The sequence below is a fragment of the Tetrao urogallus genome, assembly GCF_951394365.1.
Source record: "Tetrao urogallus genome assembly, chromosome: 3".
NCBI classification, from domain to species: Eukaryota; Metazoa; Chordata; class Aves; order Galliformes; family Phasianidae; genus Tetrao; species Tetrao urogallus.
Window position 1 is genome coordinate 59,977,912 of NC_136815.1, and position 23,159 is coordinate 60,001,070.

The 23,159-nt window shown below is 38.4% G+C and overlaps 1 protein-coding gene across 1 annotated transcript in view; it reads right to left on the minus strand.

The window, feature by feature from the left end:
• Positions 1–3,947: 3,947 nt before the first annotated feature.
• Positions 3,948–23,159, minus strand: part of GALNT12 (polypeptide N-acetylgalactosaminyltransferase 12) — a gene marked incomplete at both ends in the record, with an annotated part of 43,724 nt that continues 24,512 nt past the window's right edge. The window contains 5 exons of the mRNA XM_079533254.1: positions 3,948–4,085; positions 6,478–6,633; positions 13,251–13,364; positions 19,577–19,708; positions 22,058–22,234. Coding sequence (XP_079389380.1) covers positions 3,948–4,085; positions 6,478–6,633; positions 13,251–13,364; positions 19,577–19,708; positions 22,058–22,234 — 717 coding nt within the window. The remainder of the gene's footprint in view (positions 4,086–6,477; positions 6,634–13,250; positions 13,365–19,576; positions 19,709–22,057; positions 22,235–23,159) is intronic.

Genomic DNA, 23,159 nt, shown 5'->3' on the forward strand with positions numbered 1-23,159 from the left:
TGCAATGTAGGTGCACTGATGCTGTTTAGCTTTAATAAAGAACATCTTTTCTGATGCTTTTAAAGACTTCATCTGAGATCCTATCAAAGCTTTTCATACAAGATGCATATAAGTTTTCAGTAAGATATATACATAGTTATCTTCTGCAAATCCTCTTCTTTCCTGCCAGCAGCACTCAGGAATTTCTCCTTTACGCCTAGCAGACGCAGGTAGTGCCTCCTTTTAGATGAGAGGCCTAGCAGAGAATTGCACCAGACTTTTTTGAAAAATTATGTCAGACACAGCCTCCTCCCCAGCCAGCTCCTCTTTATTTTTCCTTTCCCTAGAAATCCCTAGAACATCTCACTACCATAAAATCACTACAATGCATCCCCTTGGAAGACATTCTTTAATACTGCACACATCCTTTATCTGCTGTGCAAAAATATTTTCTATTCTAATTTGATGGTCAACAGTAGGCACTGTGTCCGTTTGTTCCTTGTTGGCTAAAACATCTGTTCTCAAGAGTAGTAAATCCTGCTCCCTTTGCTTGAAAAATCAAATGCCACTTTCTCCTTGGCACATTATCCAGTCACGTCAGCATTTTAGTCACACGAGCCGTTCAGCTGTATTTCAGTAAACAGTTCTGTCCAATGTCTTCCTGTTAAATAATACTTTCCAGTTCCTTCCAGGTATTACCAAGTCTTCTCATAGTGTGTGCAGAGGTAACGCATTTTATTCCGTATGTATTCCTTCAATGTTTATGAATTTCAGGTCCAGATATCTGCGCTGCTGTTTTTCCCTTGGCCACTTTCACTTCCACAGCAAGTTGAATACCTTCAGAGGATGTGCGAATTCAAGAAGACTGCTTTTCCCTTCCCACCAAGCAATGAGCTCTGCAGCTGGTCCTTCTTCACCCTGGAAGCCAGCCTGACACCACATGAAGCATGCCACGCTGCCCATCAAACTACAGCTCCATCCCTGGGTCTTCTGTCTTCCTTCCTCTTGCTTTTGAAGACAGGAAAAATTGCATATGCATACCTAATCGTTTTCCTTCGTAAATGGAAGTGGAAGAACTGCAATGCTCTAATTCAGACCCAGCTACTGCTGCTGGAGCCAGCCATCAGCAAGCTGGCAGAGAAAAGCAGCTCCAGCACCCCCCTCTTCTTCCTCCCAAGGACTTCACTTTCCTTCAGGACAGCTTGAATTGCAAGTTTGGGTTTTACGGGTGCTTCACATGGTTTGAAGGAAAGGGGAAAAAAAGTGGCACTGAACACTCACGATTTCTTAATACTCAAGAGTATTAAGAAACAGAGGAACGTCTGGTTGTTGTATGGCTGCTGTATTGGACTGTGTGGAAACTCTTTCTTTCTCATTTTCAAAGAGTCTTAGGAGACCAAAATCAGATGAAATATTGATTTGTGACTTAGACTTCTAATTTTTCCAGTTGTCTGAGATATTCAGCCTCTTCTTTGCTGAGAAGCCCAAAGTCTACAGTCCATTCCTCAAAGGGTAGCCCTGACCTCCCACTGAAGAAAGTCTCTGCACTGTGAATCAGACATGTGATCAACTCCTTCATCCTCCAAACTCGAAGCCAGACACTAATACAATTCCAGTGAGCAGAGAAAAAGGAAAGGAACAAGGAAAAAAAGAAGAAAAAAAAAAAGGAAATAGGTGGCCTAAATGGACAATAACTTACATGGAGCAAGCTGGTGATGCTATGACATTCAGTGACTGCTCTTGAACTGAACGTAAGCATGTTTGTCTAGCAAATATTCAATGCAGGCTTGTAGTTTTGCTGCATAGAGGGAAACAGTTCAGTTGCATGTAACTGGAATCTCAGAACATCAATACGTCTCTCCAAACAAATGCAGAGTAGCAAGATGTACAAGAGAACAATTTCCAATTACTAAATTTCATTTGTGTATGACCACCTGCTGATAAAATCTGGAAGTCTCAAAACTAAGAAAACCTCCTTGACCCTAATGGTCAACGAGCATTTTGTCTACAAGTGTAATTGCTGGGCTTTCATTAACTTATTAATGTAATGCAATCAACAGTCATGAAGGAAAACCAGAGATGAACAGAAAAACCTTGCTGTGTTGGTAGACTTCTAACAGCTCTCTCATGCAGACACACAGCTTTGATTTGTGACTCCACAAACTGAGCACTGTTGCTGCTAGCAGGTGAACAAAAGCATTAATGAGAAATGGGAACTTGAGAGAGCATAAAATGGAGTTCTCTTCTCCCAGCTGCTACAGGGATCAGAGCCTAAGAAATCAGAGGAATGGTTAAAAGAAAACCACTGACCATATGAAACAAACAAACAAACTCCCACAGTTGCCACTCTACAGAGTTACAAAATATTTTATTAGTTCTAACATTGATTTCATCAATCCAACCCACAGAGACAGAGCTTTAAAGTTCTCCACAAAAATATTCAATCTTTGTGGTTTTTGATAGGTCTTGGTAGAACCTCCATGTATATGCACTACAGGAAGAAACGTTCCCCCTACACCCGAATCATATAAATAGATATGACAAAATGACATGAGTTTATGAGGATTCAAAGGAAGTTCTGTACATTTTATGTAGAAAATAAGAACAAATAATGGAAGAAACCAAGACTTTCGAGGGGAAAAATGGTTGAAATCTTCACACTTCTACGTGTAAAACATTTCCAGCTGAGATAAGGAAGTCTCCCTTATGTGCTGAAACTATTAAATCAACACTTTAATGATGATAGTCAATGACCAAATACACTGACCGCTATACACACTACTTGTCTGATTGGGTAAAAGCAGACCCCACACTTAACAGCTGTAAACATCTTGTAGTGGAGCAGATTAAACCCCATGTTTTCAATAGAACTATATGTGCTGCCATGAGCAACTTGTCAGAAAAGGCAAAATGTGAGTTATATCTGAAACATTCTTTTCTAACTAATAGCAGCTCTATATCATATTGGTAACTTATAAAAACATTTTTTGTTTACCCAGTAATTTTTAACCAACATTTAAACGTTTACAATTTAATGAAAGTTACAGTTTCTTAGATTCATTTTCTCTAACTGTAATTTTGAAACAAATCTCCCATGTCTAAAGAATTATTGCTAGCTTTGTTCTTGCAAGTTCTATGCATGTTGAAAATCCACACAATGCTGAAGTAAGCTGTGCAATCTGGGACACAGCTGCACACTTAGATTCACATATAGCTAAACAACTTTGCCCTGAGTTGTTGCCTTATTTCTTTAAGAAAGATGAGAAAAAACTACTTGCAAAATCAGCATTCTAAGCATGCTTAGAAACTCAACAAGTGCCTTGAGTAACTAAAATTGTCACAACATTTAATGTACAGTATTGTCAAGCAATGTGCAATCTGTATGCATCTAGATTATTATTTGTGCAAAAATATGCAACCTTTTCTGCCTCAATGTGCAAATCCACACTGTCTTCAGTGAGGGGTCTGTTGTAGCCAGTTAGGGGCAGAACTGGCCTATATTCTCCCTCTTGGTATTTAAAAGAGGGGGAGAAATATTAACTAGCATCTGTTAAAAGGCACAACTGCAAAATGTTTTAGTAGAAAAATAAACATTTTAAGTTATTGGCAGATAACATTAGTGCAATTATTTTGACTGCCTTACTTTCTTTCACACAGTAGATTAAAAAATACATTGTCACTTGTGAAAAGAACCTAAGACACTTCAGAAACAGTTATGTAGCTGCCAAATAAAGGGAACTGAAGAGGAGCAGGTTCTGTGACATGATATAACCACAGTACTTACTTAATGTAATTCTCCATAATTAGTGCCATTTAACGCTCCAGAAACACAAAATTTAATGCTTTTAAACTAATTACTGTCCTTCTCATAAAAAAATATACCACTTACAGAATTTTCAAAAGGCTGACTATCTGCTGACTAGGAAGAGAACGTTTTCATATTCAGCTATATACCGATGACACCTGGATCAACTTCTTTCTTTGAAGAACCATTTTTGGTAGTCTGAATTGGAACACGGTCGTAATACTGGTGCTGGATTACCATTGTAGGAATTTGACTCTGCTTGTAAGCACTTCTGAGTTTGCATATGAAACAAAGTACCATCCTACAAAAGAGAGAAAGAGGACTTTATCAAAAGTCCTAACTTTTAAACTTATTTTATGTCCTGACACTTAAGTTTGTAAACGATATGCTTTCTCAGCTCACTTTTATCCCCTTTTGTTACTATATCACAATATGGGCAGAGAAAACCAAAGTGAAATACATGTGCTACTTAAATTCACTAACTTAGTCTGCACGTAGCAAGTACATTTAGTTATTGTTAGTTAGTTGCCTATTTCAGATATATTTTTGACAAAAAAAAAATTGCCATTTCTTTACAGGTTATATTTGTAGTGGAAAAAGCAAAAAATTCTAAGTGTGCCTCTTGCCTTCAAATCTCTGTGCAGTCAGCTGGATTTGCTTAAGGATAGCACAGCTGCCTAAAAGGCACAAGGCCTGACCGGCCTATGCACTCGTATTCCCAAAGAACATCATGTGAGGCCTCAATCCTTCCTGTTACTGGAGTCTCCAAAACCATTTTATCTCCAGTTCACATAGCTCACTCAAATCTAGAAGCGCTGTCAACCAAAATACTGAGCTGCAATAAGGTGGTGTAACCAACTGTGGAGAACAGCTGTGCTCCAAGAGCCTGTCTTTGGCCCAGGTGACATCCACACGCCTAACTATTTTCAAAACCCCTGATGGACACCACTATGCTTGAGTGTAAGCTTGAGTTCTTTGAAAATCTTGCTCTTCAATCCTCAGGAATGTTGCACTAATGGCACCTTGCTCCGTAGCTTCCGAGGGCCAGTGGTGTGCGCTTGCTCATGTGTTTGCTCGCAGGCTTAGCTGCTGAATGACTTTCTGGTTTCCATTTGTGATAATTCACACTTCTGCATGGACTAATCAGTATCTGACTCACTTGCTTTCGATGCGGTGTCAGGCTGCTGGGAGGGCTGTTCAAATCTCTGGTAATGCTACATCCCTGCTACTTTGCTTAAGGACTGCTCCTCTAGTGTCTGACATTTTTCAACACAAAGCAGGAGATACGCAGTACTGATACCTGGCCTATCACTTGCCTTGAAACATGGGGACCAATGATTCTGATTTAATGCAGCACAATAAGAGGAATCAGTACAGAGCAGTAGATTCAAGTCACACAGTGGAACAATGCGGTCATGAGAAAGAAAGAGGATTTAGTATCTGAAACTTAATTACTTTAAATGTGAATGGCTAGGAATGCTGTGGAACCAAATGTATTCCAAAACTGCGTTTTCTCTCTCAGTTATTTTTATGAAGTAACTGAAGTTCATCTAAAATTTGTCATCTTAGGAATTAATATACATGAACTTGAAAAATTTCATGAAGTCAGTGTTAAAAATGAAATACCATCGATAAAGCCAACCTCAACTAATCTTACTCAGTGAGCTTCAGTCTGGACTAGATTCAGTGAGGAGACAGTAATTTTCATGTTTTTCTTTAGAATTTTCTCTGTCTCCTATCACTAGTGGAAGTATCTAGGCAAGAATTTGTCAGCTGTGGAGCCTGTAGAATTTAGATGCATTATGTAGAAACATTATGTAAATATATATTTTTGATATATTACGTGACCTTTTCCCTTAGCTGAATAATAACATCCCAGAAGCTGACCAAGGCCATCATTTTTCATGCAATTTATTTTCTCTGAGGCATTCAGGAACTCCTTCAGAGATTAAAACCTACTAACACAAGGTTTTCTAAGATGACATGTTATGTTTTTTTAATACACTCCGTACTTCTCAGCATTTCTTCTTTTTTGTAATAGGCATTTAAGTTGAAGAAGGAATTTGTTGAGTCCCTCCAGTCAGTAAGATGTGTCCCATGGAGGGGCAGGAGTAAAGCAGAAGGTACTTTCTGATGGAGCATTAAATTGCACAACTGCATTATGTTGCAGAAAAATCGAGAGAGAACATCTGATGCTCATGGGCAGACAGTTGGCAGAGGAGAAGCAGCAGCTTCTTAAAAACAAGGAAGAGTTTAAAGCAACGGTAGTGAATGTGAATTATCGAGGATATATGGGGGTAAAAATACTGAGAAATAATAGTTAATGAAAGGAGAGCAGAAGTTGGCCATCTCTAAGACTGGATAGAGAAGGGGAATGGAAGTTCCCTTGAAACTACAGATGGGCGCTTTTCTTCCTCTTGCCTTTCTATTCAGCAGGAATGTGCTTCAACTGCATGTTGCTGCTCCCCTGTTCTATGTTTACATATTAAAAGCCAAGATAGAGAGCCTATCTAAACAAAATTCCAGTCCAAATATAGGAGTATTTGTGGCCAGAATGTGAAGGCGGTAAGATAGAATTGTTTTGTTTTCTTTTTCCACCCTATCCCCTTCCCCCAAAAAAAGTCAGCAGTTTTTCCTCCCACATCTTCCCCCAAAGAAAACAAACCCAAAGTATGCCAAACAGGCACTCCTACCTCTCTGAAAGCAAACTTCTGGTTTTCAGGAACATGGTGAATATTTTCTTGACACAAATTCATTGTCAAATAGTCAGTCCCTGCAATAACTGCTGCACAGGCTTCAGGCTGTCGAGTGTTGTAGCGTATTTCATTATGGGATGTGTACTCAAAAAACTATAAATGCGAGAGAAGAAACAGAAGTCAACAGTAATTTCATATGTACACAAGAAAGTATTTATAGGAAAGATATCCTAAGATACTGAAGTTCACATATTAAAGTTAGTATTGTGGAGAGAGAATCTTCCAAATATATTCAAGGAGCCTTAACTGCTGCTATTTGCTTACTATTTTACAGAAAATCAATCTCACCACAGCACTGATTTACTCTGGTAGAACTTATGTTGAGTGTATCAAAATGCTGAATAAATGCACTGGAAAACAGATGTTCCAACATTAAAGAACTTATCGCATTTGGCTGCAATATTCTACTTTCACAATTCAGACCACTTTTAAAAAGAGGACAGAAACCAGTTTGTAGCCTGACAGTATAACTTTTTAATTCAGCTGTCACAAAGCAATGTTCCTTTTAATTAAAAAGCTTCTCAATGAATAGTTCAAATGCAATTTGGTCAAGGTTCACATTCAGCTACAAAACAGCTCAGGATGCACGGTGATGAGCATTTTATTACATGACATTTTAAGACATTATTCGGAACAAATCAGCTACAGCTGCTTTTAAACATGAGCAGAACTCTATTAAAGACAATTTACGGGCTTTGCTTGTTGTGCAATATTCTATAGAGATGTTCTGAGCATGCCCTAAACCATTGTTTTCCGCAGCAATTATGGTTGAAGCCTTCCTTAATTTTTTATTTTATTTTTATCATGGACACTTGCCAAATCTTGGACTTCATTAAAGAAAATGGAAGAATATGAGAGCTGTTTGTATTTAGCATGCTTATAAATAATTTAGACAACTATAGTGCACGGATGTGTGTTTAGAACAGATTTAGATTATGCTCAGTGGGGTAGACAAGGGTTTTATGCACCTCAGAAAATGGCTTGTTACCAATAGTGTAGCTGCATTAGTGGAAAACAATAAAAGGAGGAGGGAGAGAAGGAATCCTCTTTTGTTCTGTTTCACTCCTGAACAAAGTGATTATAAAACAGTGTGAAGGGAGCTATACCAATTCAGAAACTTAGTATATACTTGTGCTTACCAGGAGACCACTCTTAACAACCACTAGCTAATTAGCCTTGAAAGAGAAACTTAAAATGGACTTTTAATGTAAGTACCACTGAGTGATTAGCAAGTCTGCAAGCACACAGTTCCAGGTACCAGAGATCTGATCTAAGCTAAACTGGTGGTAGACTTTTCATGAATGAAACCTCTTGAGGAATTTCTCTGCCAAAGTAGCAGTTGCAGCTGTACATAAGCAAATGCTGCCCACTGCTTGCAGAGCTTCACGGCTGTTTTTCAAGGGCAGTGATGTAAATGATCCCCCTGAATTAACACTTTCACCATCATTCAATCATAGGAAGTAGCAAATGAAACTGATTTGAAAAAGCAACTTAAGCTTGAAATCTACCTCCTGACATAGCATTCAAGAGACTTTGATTTCCCCTAGAAACGTATTGCTAGGACTACTCTTATGATGTAAGCTACCTTACAATGTTTGCTTTATGCTAGAAATGTCTCATCATCAACAAAAGTAAAATGTGGCAACGTTGGCCCAATATTTTACTTTCTGCCCCAATAAGCTGGTGCTCCCTATCCTTTCAGCATTCACAAATTTTGTATTTGAGGATGAAGATCTTGCTTCTCCAGGCACCACAATAATCTGTGAGGTACTCGTTCTAAAACTATGACTTGTGAATAAAGGAAAAGCTTCACAGCTGTTTGTTGTGTCTGGATGGATGCTGCAGATCAGCATGCTTTCTGCTGTTGCTTTTACAAGGTTCCATTTAGAGCCCTCCTCTGTAGTGGATTTATAAAGTATAGCAACACTTAGTAAACATTTCGCTTTGAGTATCAGCCAAAGCCTGCAAGCTGCTCATGGTACCAGATACATTAAAAGTGCATGGAGCAGCTACTAGATCAGAGCACTTCTTACTACTGAGAACTTTCCTCAATGGCCTCTCAAGGACTTCTATCAGATTTTGGTGGAGAAGAGCTAATAAAATGGATAATTTCTGGGTAACATTAAGAACTGAGGCTATGTTAGTAACAGCCAAGCACTCACATCTCCCTGCCCAATGATTATACAGTCCCAGTGCCTCACCACCCTCATGGTGAGGAATTTCTTCCTTATATCTAATCTAAACCTTCAGTTTTTACTTTAAAACTGTTACCTTTTGTCACTAGGTCTCACTTGATGAGGTCTTTTACCAAATGCCTGCCATTTCTGGGATATTTAGGGGACATGCCGTGGCTACGCAAGGGCATGGTGGTGCAAGGATGGTGGCTGCCTCATCAGACTCTGGAACACAGTCTCAGCCCTCTTTATGCCTGGCTACCTACTGCTCATCTGTGCAGTGGCAAAAGCTTGTACGTGACAGGCACTTTCTGAGCAAACGAACCAGCAGTGATGTTACCAAGTGTAACATCATAGAAAGCCAGGGACTTTACTAAGCTTTTTATTTGCCTCTGTCCATTTGCCTTAAATGGGAATAGCAGGGGAATACTGTCAGACACAGTAGGCTGCTTAATGGTCACCAATCTTCTTCCCATATCAGGCAGGCTTTCTACAGCATACACTTGTCCTTCTGTCCTGCTTCCCAGCCATGGCAATGAGCTTTACCGGTCTTGAATTTCAAAGCTCTCCACTCTCACCTAACCAGACAGACACTTGGACTAAACATCAGTAGCCTGAGGTTCAAGCACTTCAGAAGTGTATTCTGCATTTTTTGCCTCATATCTTCAACTTCTTGCTATAATGAACACACTCATTTTTAACCACTCACAGTTAGCTTTCTTACTACTTACTCAAAAACAATTCAAAAGGACTAGCAGGAACCCTATCCCTAAGGACATGTCATTGTGCAACTGGATTCAGGAAAAAAAGATTGACAAATTACCATGGATTTCAGATAATTTTCTGAGTTATTTTACTTTCTGAGAGATAACATTGGAGCAGAAACCAGACTTCATAAATAATCAAGAGCAGAGAGCTCTCTTCTCTTGCTACAGTGCACATAGATACTCAGAAGTCACCGCAACTGGAGAACTGCTTCCAGTGAAGAGAGCTTTTCTAGTTGACCCCTACATAAACAGCCACCTGCCACCAGCATATCTTGCCTTCGGATGGCTGCACTGGTGTGTAAGATACATGTGGTAGACCAAGTTAATATTCACTAGTGTTAAATTGTACCAAGATGTTTCTGGAGAATAACTTTCCTGAGCTGTACTCTGGAGAATAAACTTCATCCCTATACACCATGAGATAAAGTATGAATGAGCATCAGTGAGTACTGCCCAAGGAAGAAAGTGGTTAACTGTGGAACAAACACTGCAATTGGAGGAAGGAATAAGGAGAATACTAGAGGAAAAAAAAAATGGGAGATAGATGAGAAAAGGAAAGGCACGTGATAAGGAGCAAAACATGACCTAGTATGAGGACTAGCTGCTCGGAGAAACTGAGGGGACAGACAGAGCAAGGAAGTCAGAGAAAGACTGGGAGCTAGCCAGTGTGGAACAGAAAGCACTAAAGCACTGAGTGGAGAAGTCAGAGCCAAGACACAGGGCATGCAGAAGGAGACCGAAGTGAAGCTTTTTTATGAGTTAAAGCTGTGCAAGGTAAAGATTGGAGTGACAAGAGCAGACTGGAGGAGAACAAGCAGAAGAGTTTGGGATTGGGTTGGCAGATTCACTTCCAAGGATGAGACAGAAATGCCCATTGTCAGTAAGTATCTGCAAAACTCTGCAGTGAAGTGCCCTGCTCTCCTCAGTTTGATATGACTGGAAGATGACCTTCTTGTTTTCATCAGTTCCATCAGGTTAAAGAGGTGGATGTACATGTGGAAGATCTGAGCATGGCTAAGGAATTCACATGACCAAGAGCAGCCTGTTGTCTTTTAAGAATGACCATCTGTAGGTGTGGGAAATCAGGAAATGAAGAGAAGTATTCTGTGAGCCAGAAAAAGGAAGTGCAAATTCAAGAATCCCGACTTCCATTTCCCATCTCAACTGTGCATATAATTCTTGTTTTACTTTAGCTTCCTTCTATTCCCACACCCACAGTTCTTCCTGCTGCCCACTTTTTGCTACAGAACTGCTGCTTTCACCCCTACTCATGACCCTTATTTGCCTGCTGATTAAGTCTTCCTATAGATTTCCATTCAAATGAGTCTCCAGAGATCCTGCTTCTTTCACCCTCACTCTTCAGAGCTCCTAACTGCTACTTCTTCCCTGCCTGACACTTGCTGTTGTACCTCTGTCCCAGATTTCTTTTGCCCTCTCTCACCTTGGTCTTTCCCAGGCTCCGGTCAGCCCATCCACAACTTTTTCCCAGTTTCACTAATACTGTTGTTTTATCCTTCCTTCTGCAGACTTTCCAATTCTTGTATCATCTCTTATTTTCTTTTATAGGCTTACACTGCTGTCAGGTACTCTTTCCTCCTGCTCCTTGAATGCCAGCAGAGGGAGCAGTAATTGCACAACTTAAGAGCATCACTGCTCTCAGTCTGCTGCCTGCATCACAGGAATTTTGATGCACTGCACTAGTGCATCAGCAGAGATGTGAGAGCATCAAAAAATCCAGTTATGTGATATCTTCACAGAGAATTTACAGTTCATCTTTAAGTGCTTCATAAGCAACTCTAAAAATGTCACCACGTAAAGCAGCTTTTCTTACAAATTGTACTACTTTTTTGCTTTTACCTTCTACTCTATGTCTTTACTTATTTTTTTGGAGGGTGGGGAGGGAGAATGGAAGGGGTAAAACTAAAATCAATCTTTTGTTCAAAGAAATATAAAAAAACTCAACTTCTCTCTTTTCTGTTATGCTTAATGCAAGAAAATAATTTAAAAAAAAAAACTATAAATGACTTTGCATGTGAGGAGGTAATCCCACAAATGTAGACAGTTCTCAGTCTAGAAAAGCAATAAACACCTCCTGATAAGGGAGTGGCTTAACTAGGTTTCATTTTCTATGTAGATGTAGAGACACATGCTCAACTTGGGCAGAGAGCTGAACTGAGCTAGTAAGATGGGTTGGTGTGATGCATCTTTGATTACTTGGTCCACATCCGTCACTACTGATATACTTCTAGCTTTTATAATACACAATTCTCTTCAGGCTCTTCCCTTCAGCTTTAAGTCCAGGACAGAAACCTTACGAAAGTTAAAACAAACTACAGAAACTAATAAACAATATTAAATAGTAAAGCAATAAATGTGCTGTCAAAAATAAACAGTCTTCAGCTAGGATCTGAAACCCTGCTCTCAGACTGTTTATTTTTATTTCCAAATCTAAAACACAATTCATACTACTAACTTCCTCCTTAAGATCGATTTATTTTTCAGCACTCAAGTTTTTTTCATTTTTTTAAAGCAGAGTTCAGAAAGAAAGCTGATAATATGTTTGTGTGGCATAACCCTGGTCCTTTTCCAAACTTATTTTTCCATTCTGAGTCAAATGTTTGGATTAATTTCCTAAAAGCACAATTAAACTGTTCAAACTATCACATAGTTACGTAGGCACTTGCTAAAAGAAAGTACAAGGGCTGCTCTGAAAGTAAGGCCTCCTCCTTTTTCTGTGCTGGCTCATGATGTCAGAGGCAGAAGTTGGTGGTATGGTAGTAAAGGTTGAACTTTCCCATTAACATCTCATTACATTTTGTTGCCCTGTGACAGATGTGTTACTCTGCTCTTTTTATCTATTGTAGTTTCCACAGAAATAAATAGGAGGCATTACCTTTGGAGTGACCTATGCACATGTATCACCACCCCTGCCTTTAGAAGCATGCTAGATAGTCTAATTTGGGTTTGAAGCAAAAAAACCAACAAGCACATCATATGCCACATGTCAAACACTAAACCCCAGTTTTAGAAGATGACTACTCAAAGCCATGAGTAACAGCCACTGTAGATTGGCATTTGGTGTTCCATGACACTTTTACCCTGTCTTAATGTGGAAAGCTTTATGGGAATCTCTGTCATACAGTTTCCGTCTGTATGTAAAAAAAAAAAAAAAAAAAATACTAGGAAGTATTTTCAGCTTACCAAAAACAAGAAAACAAAAACTAAAGCATTAGGAAGGATCTGTGCTCACAAGATTTTATAGCGTTAGCCCAGGAGGATGCTTCTGCAGATTAGAGTATTGGAGACAGTGGTGTTCTGAACCTCTTTTGCAGTTAGATAAGAACAAACAGGACAATGACACATGCAGGAAAAATTAGGTGAGGTTTCCAATGTCACTGAGGGCTTTGGCAGTGTGGACTCTACAGAGAGCTGGCATGCCCAAGACCATTTGCAGACGAGTGAACATTGGCCTATAAGCCATATAGCTTCACTACTGTCCTATTAACCCCTGCTAATGAGTTCTGTGTAGTGGCATGATTAAGAGATTCATGAATTTCCTGGTCTGAGAAGATACATCTTGAGAACTATGAAATTCTGACCTCAGGATACATCAAAATTAATAGCAGCCAGAGGGAGAATCAAAATTAGATCTAAGATAATCTCTCTATGACAGTATATTCTCTCAGCCCTACTGCAATGTTTTTTACCATACTTTTCATGTCAAAATCACACCACTAGTCAAAATGAACATAAAAACAATAAACCTTACCTGATTTTGTCCCATGCCATGACATGGGTATAGTATGACCCTGTGTCCAGTTATTTCGTGTTCATTTGGAGGGTTATAATCAAAGCAGAAGTTGGCCATTCCTCTGTTCTTCAGCTAATCAAAACAAAAGAATATGTTAAAGAAAGGAAAATACATTGCAGTCACTTTACAGCTGCTAGGCTGTGAGGTTTATAGCCCAGAGCTGTTTCCTGGGAATTGGAATGGATCAAATGGATCACCTCCCTCAGACTAAAGTGAAATAAAACTGAGGGGACTGTCCTGACTTGGTCATTGAACCAGTCAGACATGAAGGCTTCCCCAGGAAGGACACAATGTTCCATGGTATTTTGCAAGTGAAGTAGGCAGGGGCCACCTCCTATCATGTTGAGCAAGCCTGCAACTCACGCAGAACAGAAATCTGACATGTCTTTCATTTCCATTCCTGCAGGGTCTACCTCTTCAATCTTCTAATGAAAAGAAGGTTACACAGTTTTTTTCAGTTTTTCAAATGAGAGATGTAAAAAGAATTTGTTCTCAAAAGAACTCCAGTACCCTCTTGAGGTTGAACAGGCAGTCAGATTTTAAGATCAGAAATCATAAAAACAGGTTAAGATTTGTCTTTTGAAAGAGACACTAGATATTATATTAAATGTTCTTTACTACTAGAGCTGATCTTTGACACAATAGATGCATAATTTTTAGATTATATGTTAAAATACTAAGCTAGCTGATTTCAGAAAATCAGGCTAATTAACAAGGACTTGCATTTAAGTATTCAGGAGTCAAAGGTAACTGAAATTAAGTGGAACAATGCCATAACAATTACTGAATCCTAGTATTACCCACTTAACCAAATTTAAAAACACATGGAGCAAAACAAGTTCTGTAAACACATGTTCAACCTGAATGCCCCCATTACTGGGTGTAATTATATCAGAGACAAAAAAAGAACAAGCAGAGCAAATCTCAGAAGAGTTACTTCTGTAGGGTACAATTTTGCTTCTCTTCACCACTAGCCATAATTATATCCTCAGTTCTCAATGCAGAGAAAAAACAAACAGAATTGAAAAGCGAAAGGTTAAAACCAACCAAACCCCTCAAGGTTCAAACTCACCAAAGAACAAACCATAGAAATAAGAAAATTAAATACTTGCGCTCCACACGTGTTTTATTTTCCCTAACATCACCTTTTATTACTTCTTGATGTCTGCCTTCTGCTGCTTTGCACCCACTTCTACTGTCGGGCAGACACTTCTCAGCACACCTCATGCTTTGGATGGGAACACACTAGGGTTGAGGGGAACCATAGTGCTACCACAGCCTGGGGCTTCTCACAGGGCTGTGGCTGTCATGCTTGATAGAGCAGTTCCAAGTACCACTACCACAACCTGAATAGCACCTCTGAGATGACACACGCATATAAGTGGGAGAGGAGGGAAATGGGGACAGCATGGGACAGGGGGCTCTAGGGTGATGGGCTGGAGACTCTTCCTCCCTCTCCCACCCTCTGAAGGGAGGTGTGCCATGAAGTGAACATGTTACAGACAGAGAAAGAAGCAGGAGGCTGCAGCAGGCTAGACATCTCTGCTCTGAACAGTCTTTATCCCCCTTGCACGTCCTTCCCCCTGGTCTTCCACCTGTCTTGGCAAAGCTATTAACAGGAGTACATTTGCCAAATTCATACATTTAGGACTGAAGGCTTTGTGTTTTAATTTCTCTCCAAACACATTACTGCTATATATTTGGTGTAACTTTCTCATTAAAGGATACAGCAACATTCAAATTTGGCACATTTCAAAATTCATTCTTATTTTTAGCATGCACATGTACCAGAAGTGAAATAAATCCTCTGGCCATTCTTTCTACTGACACTGCTTGCTTAAAAGGAATATACTACTGCACTCCTAAGCTACCAAAAGAAGATGGTTTATTTACCTTTATAACACTGAGGAAGAAGTACTTTAAAACAAACAAAACAAAAACAGGGAAGAAAACAAATGATTTTTAACACACATCACAAGACAAAGCAATAATTTTCTGATGTTTTTATATTCTATGATAAAAAAATCAGTCAAAGTCATACTCATTTAAAAATTAGAATCGTTATCTCTAAAATTACAAATCAGCTTCTGTTGTTGTCAGTGGTTGTCCTCAGGATCAGAGGGCTTCTCATTAGTATTTTTAGCAGTGTATGACTTTGCTTGACAGTCTACTGACACCGTGAGGAAGATGATCGTAGCAGAGGACTTATCCTTGGTGCCCTTCCAGACAACTCAAAGCCTTCACTATCACTCCAAGTGTGTGCCCTTCACTGTCATTCCCTGGCATTTGCTCTAGCAAGTGCCTTTTGTGACTTATAATTTTAAATAAACTATTTTAAAATGCCATGCACCATCAGAACTATTCCAACAAGGCACAAGAACACTCTCCTATCCTTACACAATGCCCAACTACAGCAAACAAAATAGAAGTGGTATAAAAGTCTACTAACTTAAGCTCTGCTTCAGATGTTTAAAACTCAGTCTGTATTCCTACAATGCTACTCCACATGCTTTCTCATTTTCTTTTTTTCAGGAATAAAATCTTGTGTGCTGTGCAGCCACGTTCCTACACATACATTGTCAATAATTCAGCTTGGTTCTTTTAGGTTGTTTTATCAGACATGGGTAGATGTTCTTTCATACACTTTATCAGGAAGCCTAATAGATGCTTAAGATGTAGGGGGATAGTAAATAGTAAGGAGGTAAGTGATCTGATCTGACACAAAGGTCTGAAAACAATTAGATTTTCAAATCTGATCATACCACCATTTATGCTAAGAAAAATCAGTCATCAGTCTGTTCCAAGTCAGTTTGGGAAAATAATATTTTTCTCCCATTAAAGAGAATACACAGTCTAAGTTCCTTTTACATACAATAGTTCTATCAAAATAAGAATTGTCCACTATTTGCTAGAGCTATCTTTGTTCTAATATCCACTGTAAACAAGTCATGCAATAAGAACAACATTTTCTCTGTGACTTACCTTAATTCTTTTGCAGAATGCTGCATTAGAGAAACAGAAGCAAAAGAAATGTTGATCACTTTCCCATTAAAACACATAGTTCAGTTCTAAGAAGTTCTGCTCATGCAGTATTACTGGCTATGCTTTTTTTTCCGCTTTTTTTTCCACTTTTTTTTCCTAGTGAAACATTGCAGGTTTACTCTATAGTGCCATTTAGTAACCATTCTGTTTGGAAGCTGAGACAGGTCATAAACAGCAACTACTGAAATATTCAGCTCAGTCCTTTACCTTTCAGTGCTTGGAGAAATGTAATCTGTTGTTTACTAATATCTGGACACTTGTATGTAATTACAGCAATGCACCTGGCATTCCGTAAATAATTCTTTACATTTTTCTTTTAAAGAGTATATATGTTTCATATAATTGTAAGCCTTGCACCAACAACGGATTTCTCACATTAAAACTTCATAGTATCAGTTGATAAACACAGCCAGTGGAGTGCAGCCAACCTCTCTTTTCATCCACAGTATAAAAAAAAAAATCCTCTTTGTTCCTTTGCTGTGACATGGATATTGATGCATGGATATTGATGCATTAGTGGTATGGGCTAGTATCTGGACAAAGTAAGACATGAAATTGTAACAAGCCAACAGCTTCACTGTATTGACCAAACATAATCTTTTACCTCAAAGGCAATCCCAGCAGTCACAGAGAACAATTTTACTGAGTGCTTGCTATTTTCAAATCACCTTTTTTAAAGGACAAAAGAACAAAGTGAACAATATCCTCAGATCTCTGTTAACTCTTTAACTGCAACTCTGAAGGAAGTACACAGTACCAGAACACTGATGACTAAGACCCTCTGAATGAATCAATGATGTGATACTGTTGTTGCAATTCAGCTGCTCATCCCAAGAAACCTAGAACTGCACAGTTCCAGCACTGGCGCTTGTACAGAAAATTCTGACTTAACTTGTAAAAGAAAAAATAAACAAAGAGAAGTAACATTGATGGTACCCCTTCTCAAAGTATGGCTGTTCAGAGTACTGACTGAAATCTGCACTGTGGTATTCAATAATTATTTCTGCTAAATTCTTCTGGAATAAAGTGTACTCATACTACTCACAGGCATCTTATAAGAATGCAATCATGGCTCAAGCGAAAAAACTCAAAACTCTGTATGTTTAAATAAAGCTCTAGGCAGCTAACATCTTCTGACAACCAATCTCAACAGACAAGGTAAATACTTATTTAGGTATCAAGAAAAAAATGATAGCATAAGGGCCTAATCGTCAGAGCATGGCACTGAGTTTCACTCAACAATTCTTGCATATATTTCAATATCCAGTGGCTGACCTGTGGGTAATCTTAGAAAGATTTTCAATTTCAGTATAAAGATTTCCAGGGGATAAATAAATCCCCATATCCCTTTGCAGTCTCTTTGAACAATTAATAACCTCACACTAGGCAGAGCTATTAACAAAGCCAACACATTTAAACAGTCTTTTTGTGAACTAAAAAAGCACTATGCAAATAACACAGGAGGAAAGAACATGATCATGATCAGTGATTTACTGAAGTTAACAGATGGGGCTCAATATCCACAAATCAGCTGAATCAGTCAGTGTCATTTTTGCACTGTCACTTTCTTTGAGCTTAACTGTACTTTAATCACATTTTAAATTCTTCCTGCCAGAAAATGGTATATTCCCATTATAGTATATAGATAAATAATAAGTAGATGGCAGCATTTAAGAACTTTTTTTTAGAGAAATATATAGAGGACACCTAAATTACAACATTGATACCTCCAGCAGCTCTGAATAAGAATTATTTTTTCCAGGCATTCTCAAACCTTTTCTTGAAGATGACAACGCAGTTAATCTCAAAAAGACCTGCACCAATCTTTTCTCAAGACCAGTGGAACGTTATCACTACCACTAGTCAAGATTTTCTTTTGGCTGCTGAAGGGTGAAGGCAAAGAGAAGGATAAGGCTACTGAAATGCTTCTGGAAGGTAAGTTTTGTAATGCCTTATTGCTTTTAGTGTCTTTGGCCTTATCACTTAACAATCCAGCACAAAACAACGCAGCATGAACTAAAGTTGTCCCTGTTTGAGGTGCTGGATAGTGCTGGATACTACCTCTCATGTCAGTGATTGCAGAGAGATACCAATTCAAGAGCAAGTTTAAAGACAAACAGAGGAGGGTGGCTGCTCTTTTAGAGGCTCGTCAGGGCTTTGCTGCACTACTGCTAATCAGTGTTTACTCAGAGGAAAATATAATGTTTCTGTATTAGGAAGTTTCTTGCTCAACAAGTAACAAAGGGAAGATTGTGGGGGGACATGCTTCCTATGCGTTTTTTATGCCCTCAAAGATGAGTCTTAATTTTTTTTCTCCTCCAAAAAAAGAACAGCATAGAGTGAGTAACTGAAGTACAAATGACAGTAAACCAAGACTGTTGTGACACTGGCTGGGCGCGATGAATTGGTGTTGGAATGCAGCTTAGCTAGATTTGCAGAATGACTGAGTTACAACCAAAGTATTTAAAAGTCAACATGGCATTTAAAGTCAAAAAGGTATTTTATATATCTTTATCAGGCAGAAAGGTACAGCCTTGTTCTCCTGACATGATAAGCAGCAGGTATATGCCATTTTTTAAGAGGAAGCAGGTATTTACTTCATCATCTCCAACTTCACCCTTTCCAAATGAGATTACAGTAACATGATATACACAAAGCTATAGTTCACATTTATTTTTAAGCTGCAAATAGTGTTGTCTATTAAGAAAGGAAAAGAGGATTCATACTGTGCCAGTGAGAACTGCTAATAAACCAATGATGTTCAAAAGTTATTAGTGTGTTGGTTTTGACACAGAGAATTCAGTATTATCTGCGAGCACATAGTATAAGCACTCCTTCCTGTCATCAGGGCATCAGTTTTAATCATATAAAAAATGCAAATACACATTTAAAAAACACACTGTTTCTATTTTCAAGTTGACATCTAATAATCAGAAAACTTCAGTGGTTTTTTTTTTATTATTCAAGTTTTTAAGAAATTAAAAGGTCATTCTTTGCTTGCAAGATGTCACTTGGAAGAAGCAGCTCATGGCAACATTACCTGTTCTCACCGCCTGTCACAGGATTTCTACAGTATCTCTATGTATAAAGATTCTGTTAGATAACACATTTTGAAGTCTACCGATTCTATCTTCAGTTCTATCAAAAACCCATGCTGTCATTGTCATAAAAATACCATTGGAGTGAGCTAAAAGGAGTGCTCACGAAACCACAAGGAGACTCCCTCTGCAGCCACCACATACCATGCCAAAGAAGCCTGGTCTGTCCTCAGGTACATGAAGCTCTGGGTACACATTCTCCAAGAACCACTTAAAGTCCTTACATTTCAGTTTCTCTCGAAGGAGTCTCCTCTCTGTCACATCTCCATATGGTTCCTAAAAATAAATAAATTAATTAAAATAAAGATTAAAAACACAGAACAGATGCTCCCTTTTAAATTATCTGTTTACATTATTAGGAACCATATGCTCAAGTGATTAGTAGGACTTTTAACCAGGAAAAATTCCCATGTTTGGGCACTGGACTTGATTTTATTAGCCTTACATTTGTTATTATTGACAAAAAAAAAAAAAAAAAAAAAAAAAAAAATCGGAATGGTGCGCATAAAATATTAAAATATTCTAAAAGACAGAAAATTCCAGGAAATCCTCATGTATTCCTGAATACAATTTGCTGGACTAAGAAAATGTTGTAGAAAATTTACTTCTTCCAGCTAGATAACTGAAAATCTCAAAAGCAGAGAATGAATCTTGAGAATTAAAAATTGCTCCACCATCCATTTGCAAGCTACTTATAATGATGCTTTTTTTTTTTTTTTTCCACTTAACTGATGAAATTTGTAAAATCTGCTAAGGTTTCCTTTGATCTTCACAGTTTTGGGGGTGGGGGATATGAAATCTTAAGTCACCAGAGAAAAACTTTCAGTGCAGACCTTTTCCTGCCTACAGATAGGAGCGTAGTTCACATCTTTTCATGTCTGTCTTCAAAATCTATCTTTATATTGACTGGGGACGTCAGACACTCAGGCATGATGTACTGCTCATACTCCCTAGACTCTTGCAAGTCACCTTTATCATTCCAAAAATATATTTGCTTTTCTCAAAACTGGAAATAAAACTGAAAACACAAAATGGATGTAAAGCAAGAGGCGAAAATGCCTGCTTGAATAAACAAACAGCATGACACATTAGCTCCAAGGTCTGAACATTAATCTCAAAGCGAAACCTTATGGACCAAATTCTGCAGCCTTAGCATCAATCATTTTTCCATTATGCTGTGGAGCTGAACAGTTGGGTTAGATGAAGTAAAAGTTTCTAAACTCAGCTGCCGAAGCCAGTGATGCACAGAATATTATGGAAACCACAAGGCATTGGCAGCAGCCTTGATACATGCAAAACAAAACAAAACAAAACAAACAAAAAAAACCACGCAAGAAGTAGTCTCAGCTTAAATCCACAGTGCTACAAGCAAGCCAATATGCAAAGCTTATGTTACTAGCATTACAGGCATCAGCCACCTTGGACTTTACAAGAAAATCTGCCAGCATGTATGGCTGTGTCCTCTTTGCATAAAACACAAGCAGAATCATGCCAGTGTTGCCTGTGAACTCACAATGTCTCCGGATACTCATAACCATACTTCTCTCAATGTCAGACTCCAACAATAAAACCTAAATGGATTTTACGATGTTAAGGTAACACAATTATTACTAAAATATGGACTATAATAACCTAATTGCCTAGTTTAAACCAAAGTAACACAATACTAACGCTAGCAATATTCAGTTCTTTGAAAAACAGGGTGATTTGAAGAGTATTTTTTTCACAAGCATTTCTAATGGGATATGGGGCATTTGCACACAGTAGGAACTTACTGTCTAGTCTCTAAGTCCTGGTCAGGTGTAGTCAGAGGTGGATGTCCAGCAGCCTGCGCTGCACAGCATGCTACTGCACTCCAGTCTACGGGCCCATCCATGTAAATTTAACCAAACTACCAATTTGCCACACTTCTTTACTTTTCTGACCTACTCAAATTTCACACTAGGTATCTTCTGAACTATTTTGCTAACAAATGATCTTATATTTCCTTCTGCATTAAAACTGTGAAAACAAACATAAACTGACACTTCTAACATTCTAATAGGAACATTTTCATCCCAGATTCTCATCATTTTGGTCTTTCCAATACCAATTTTTAATTTTTTGTTTGTTTAAATTGAACACCCTGCAGCAGTAAATTGAATGTGGAAAATGTAAATTTGTCTTACATAAATGCAAAGTTTTACAATTATCAAAAGATGACTGATCTTGCTAAAGATTATTAGCAAGGTGATCACATAAAAATCTACTGTCCATTGAAATCATTGAAATGTGTTGACTAAAATTCATTTACTGTGTTTCTGCTGTGTAATTTTTGAATTGATAGAATACTGTATCATCTGTTTCATGGAAGCATACACTTCGAGCTAAACAGTTCCTCCTTATTTGAGTTATCACACTTAACTTCATTCTTTAATTCATTCATCTATTCACAAGTTTAGCCTTCTCAACTTACAGAATTTCTGTTTTTCCAAAGAATTTAAAGACTACATACACACTTATTTTCTGTTTGGGAAAATGTTTCAGAAGAAGTAAGAAAGAAACCTTTGACATTAAACATTAGTTAAATTAACAGCGAATTCATTGAACACAAATTCAACTCTAAGAACAAGAGACTCAACTCACCAGGCGAGCGTGTGGGTTTCGATGGTAATAAAGTTCTTTATATTCATCCATCCACACTTCAGCTGCACGTACGCTGTTTGCAAGAGCTTTAGATCGTGAGTAGGGAGCTTGTTTGGGGAAAACATGGCCTACATGTGAGCAAGGGTGGACTTCAAGACTTCCTCCACACTGCCATATCTGAACAAAGAATTTCCATTGTGCATTGTAAATTTCAGTCTTTGCAAGCAGAAGGATACACATCTTTGCAAGGATAATACTTTCCTCAAGAATAACACAGTACAAGTCATGCATACAATAATTTTGCCTCTCATATGATGAATAAAATAGGTTAACTTCATCATGAACTTAGAGCAAATCACTAGGAGTAACAAGAACATAGATGGTTTTATCAAGTGTACTTTTTCTGAAAGCACAATAAGAAATGGTCTGCAGTACTTCTGAGGGTCTAACTGTTGTCTACAAGTCAAGTTACATAAGCAAGAGACATCTTTCTAGGCAAAATTTATCATACAAATAGCCTTCTCAGAAAGAAACTTGATGATATTTATCAGGAACTGAATCTTGCTTTGCCTGTATTCTCTGGCAAGCTGACTTGACAAAGCTTGTAAAACCACTACTTGTGCTTCTATTTCTACGCTCACCATTTCAGAATACAGGTATAGGTGCTCAGTTATGAAATGTGTCTAATCTTAAACAGGTGATCAGAAAAAAGAACCCAAGATTCAATACATAAAAAAGTAAACAAAGAAATTCTGTTACTGACTCTCGGTGTCCAACCAATAACAGTAGGAAAAAAATTCTTCTATTTAAATCAGCTTGCTGTTGAGGAAAGTACGTGAGCTTGCACATGGAGCTGTGCTCTCATCTTCAGGCCTTTGGCTGCCTAGCCCAGAAAATGGATGTCTGTGGAGTGAAGCCCCCAAGTGAGCATCCAGCAGGGGATGAGCCACAGCACACACAGTTCTGTAATTACACTCCTCTACCCAAAAACCCTGGCCACTATGGCTTAACAGACCTTTTACAGTCCATTCCCACCACTCATTGCAATCCCAAGCTTGCTGTAATGAAAGCAGGTGCAGCCCACACACACCTACTGTGCATG